The sequence below is a fragment of the Pteropus alecto genome, unplaced genomic scaffold (genome assembly GCF_000325575.1).
Source record: "Pteropus alecto unplaced genomic scaffold, ASM32557v1 scaffold76, whole genome shotgun sequence".
In the NCBI taxonomy this organism is placed as follows: domain Eukaryota; kingdom Metazoa; phylum Chordata; class Mammalia; order Chiroptera; family Pteropodidae; genus Pteropus; species Pteropus alecto.
The window spans coordinates 24,854,488-24,857,674 of NW_006443138.1; the positions used below are offsets into that span (position 1 = coordinate 24,854,488).

Consider the following 3,187-nt stretch of genomic DNA (forward strand, 5'->3'; position numbering starts at 1 on the left):
GGAAGAGGAAACCAGAAAACTGTAGTCTTTCATAAATGCAGCTTTGCAAACCGAGTAATAAAATACAGTAATGTAACCGAGTAACAGGCTTACATAACAGTGAACAAAATGAGAGGAAAGAAATTGCCCCAAATCCATCACATTTACTAGAACTACTTATTTCCCTTGAAACGGCAGACTTTATAATGAAGTTAACTGTAAGCTAGCTAACGAAAATCTTGTTTTTATGGGAAATAAGTATTGTCAGAAAAAATATCAAATTCTGTTTTAAATCCTCAAGATTATACAGTTGAGCTTTTAGCAAATGAGGGGGGAAAAATTGGCTCCACAACAGGACCATCATGGAGGCAGTGATTTCTAATTTAATCTCTTCTTATCGGCAAAAGATGGGGGAAATCACCTCAACTAAAATTAACACAGTTTTCTGTGGAATAATATACCATTACAGCTGATAAAGAAGTCAGTGGCTGTCTGTGTAGAATAAACTTTCTATAAAAAATATGCCCATGCTTATTAAACACACGAACTGTACGAGTTTATATTTGGCCAATGCATGTCCTGACACCTGTTCATTCAGGCATTAAACCTAAGCACTTGGAAAGCAAACGAAAGTATCTGTACAGCGATGGGTAAAAATAAACTGAACTATTCCTGTAACATTATCAAAGTGACCTGACCGAATAAAAGATCGTGTTGCATAGGATAAAGTAGTCAAATTAGATGTTTCCTCACGTTTTATGACTGGTTTGTCTTATTCACTGTGCATAAAATAGCTGACCTCCATTCCAGGAGAATGAGTAGCAACCAAATTTAATGCTATTTGCTCAGGGGCTCAAACACTGGTTTTATTGCCTCTGAAGCACAGTTTCTAAATGTGCTACTGTCACACAAAGACCCAATACAGTATTGCTACATAACAGAGGAGGAATATTTAATTCAACTGACCCTATATTAGCCCTGTAAGTTAACCATGGTATTTCAATGTTAGTCAACTCTTTGGAAATAAAGTTCAGGTAGAAGTTGGATAAGTCATTATCTTCTGGAGTGAGCATATATAATCTCTATTATAAGAATTTCCCAAGGACAACCAATTATAAGAGCGGCCAGTATTATCACTCCCCAGCTCACTCATTATACTTTAGCCACACTGGATTCCTTGAAAAATCCAAGTGTGTTTGACTGAATCAGTGTTCACAATTTTTCATATTCTTCCTATATTAAATTACTCATCCATATCCCATATTATGTGATGCTGAAGTATTATCCACTGTGGGCAAAATGTTTTCCCCATCCCATTTATTTTGGGCTTGGCCATACAGCTTGCTTTAGCCGGTGAATTGTTCCTGAACATGACACGAGGCCTTAAATGTGCCTGTGTGATTTAATTTGGGCTCCTGCCCTGCTGCCATATGCTATGAAAGGAGCATGTTCCAGGAAGCTATAGGTAAAAAGAGCAACATATGAAGCAGACCTGAACCCTGGAGTCCAGCCAAGTTGCAGTTGACTCACAGACCCACGTGAGAGAAAGAAATGCTATTGTTTCAAGCCAGAGTTATAGATAGTTGTTTATGCCAGATTATTGTAGCAAAATGTCACCTCAGTGCGTTAGCATATACTGTTCCCTCTACCTGGAATACTCTTCCATGTACTCCTCACCCAGTTATGTCCTACTCATGCTTCATCTCTTAATTTAAGTGTCTTATATACAGTACAGATATTGCAGACCAGATTAACTCCCCCTTCACATCCTATTTCCCCTTTCGTAAGATTCATCACATTTATAGTTTTTTGCTCCATATCATCTAATTAGAATGTAAGCTTCTTCCAGGGATGGGACCAATCCCTTATTCACTGGTATATTCCCAGCACCAAGCTAGCACAATATAGCTAGCACAGAGTAGATTCAATAAATATTTAAGTAATTTTTTTAAAGACCTGTGGTTCTGCGACTTCTGGTTGGGTAAGAAGTTTAACTTTTTTGGTATTAGTTTTCAGTGACTATAAAATGAACACAGTAAGATTTATCTCCTAAGGTGGTAATGATTAAATAAATTAACCAATAAATTTAACATTTCAAGCATCTAACACATAGGCACATAAAAGGCACTTGGTAACCTATAGTTCTGATTATGATAAGAAATACACCTCCTCTTTGTCTTAAAAGTTTATTTGTTTTAAAGTGATGTTTTGACAAAAAGAAAAAATTGCAGTGTCACTATTAATAATTATTTAATTTAGATATTTTTAAATATCATGAATATTTACCATGATATGAGTCTATTTTAGAAGCAATTTAAGGTAGAATTCAGCCAAGAAGAAATAGGTTTGCAAATTGATACTTGGTTTATTTCAAATATTTGTTATTAAGTGATCCATTCTTTTAAAAAAGAATGAGCCCTTCTCCCTTCCAGCCGTCTTTGGCGCTGCTCTTGGTTGGGGGCTGTCCTGCATCCAAATCTGGAAGATGGCGGCCACAAAAAAAAGACGAAAAAGTCCCTGGAGTCCATCAACTCTAGGCTCCAACTTGTTATGAAAAGTGGAAAGTACGAACTGAGGTACAAGCAGACTCTGCAAATGATCAGACAAAGCAAAACAAAACTGGTCATCCTCGCCAACAACTATCCAGCCTTGAAGAAATCTGAAATAGAGTATTACACCATGTTGGCTAGCACTGGTGTTCATCACTACAGTGGCAATAATATTTAATTGGGCACAGCGCGTAGAAAATATTACAGAGTATGCACATTGGCTATCATTGATCCAGGTGATCCTAATATCATGCCAGAACAGAATGGTGAAAAGTAAATCATGCAAATTTTTTCTTTAATAAAACTGGGCAGAGCTTGTTTTAAAAATAATAAATAAATAATAAATTAAAAAGAATAAAATTAACTCAATTTATTTTTTAAAAAATTTTCCACACTTAATTCATTTTTTAGAGTTGGTATTTATTTTTTCCAAAATGTTGTTCTTCATTCCCACAAGTAGCTTTTGCATCAATAGGATTTCATTTAATTTCAATTAGTTCTATCTTTTGCAACATATGCCCATCATAGAAAATCAGAAAATGCAGATAAGTATACAGAAGTATATAGAAAAGTTATTTTTGTAATCCCATCACCCAGAGACAGCTACTGTATATCCTTCCAAATGTTTTTTTTATTTAAGTACATATTTTCTTAAATAA

General features: G+C 35.2%; 1 protein-coding gene across 1 annotated transcript in view; it reads left to right on the forward strand.

The window, feature by feature from the left end:
• Positions 1 to 2,805, forward strand: part of LOC102882106 — a 66,389-nt gene extending 63,584 nt beyond the window's left edge. Inside the window, 1 exon segment of the mRNA XM_025041076.1 lies at positions 2,396 to 2,805. Coding sequence (XP_024896844.1) covers positions 2,396 to 2,805 — 410 coding nt within the window.
• The last annotated feature ends 382 nt before the right edge of the window (positions 2,806 to 3,187 follow it).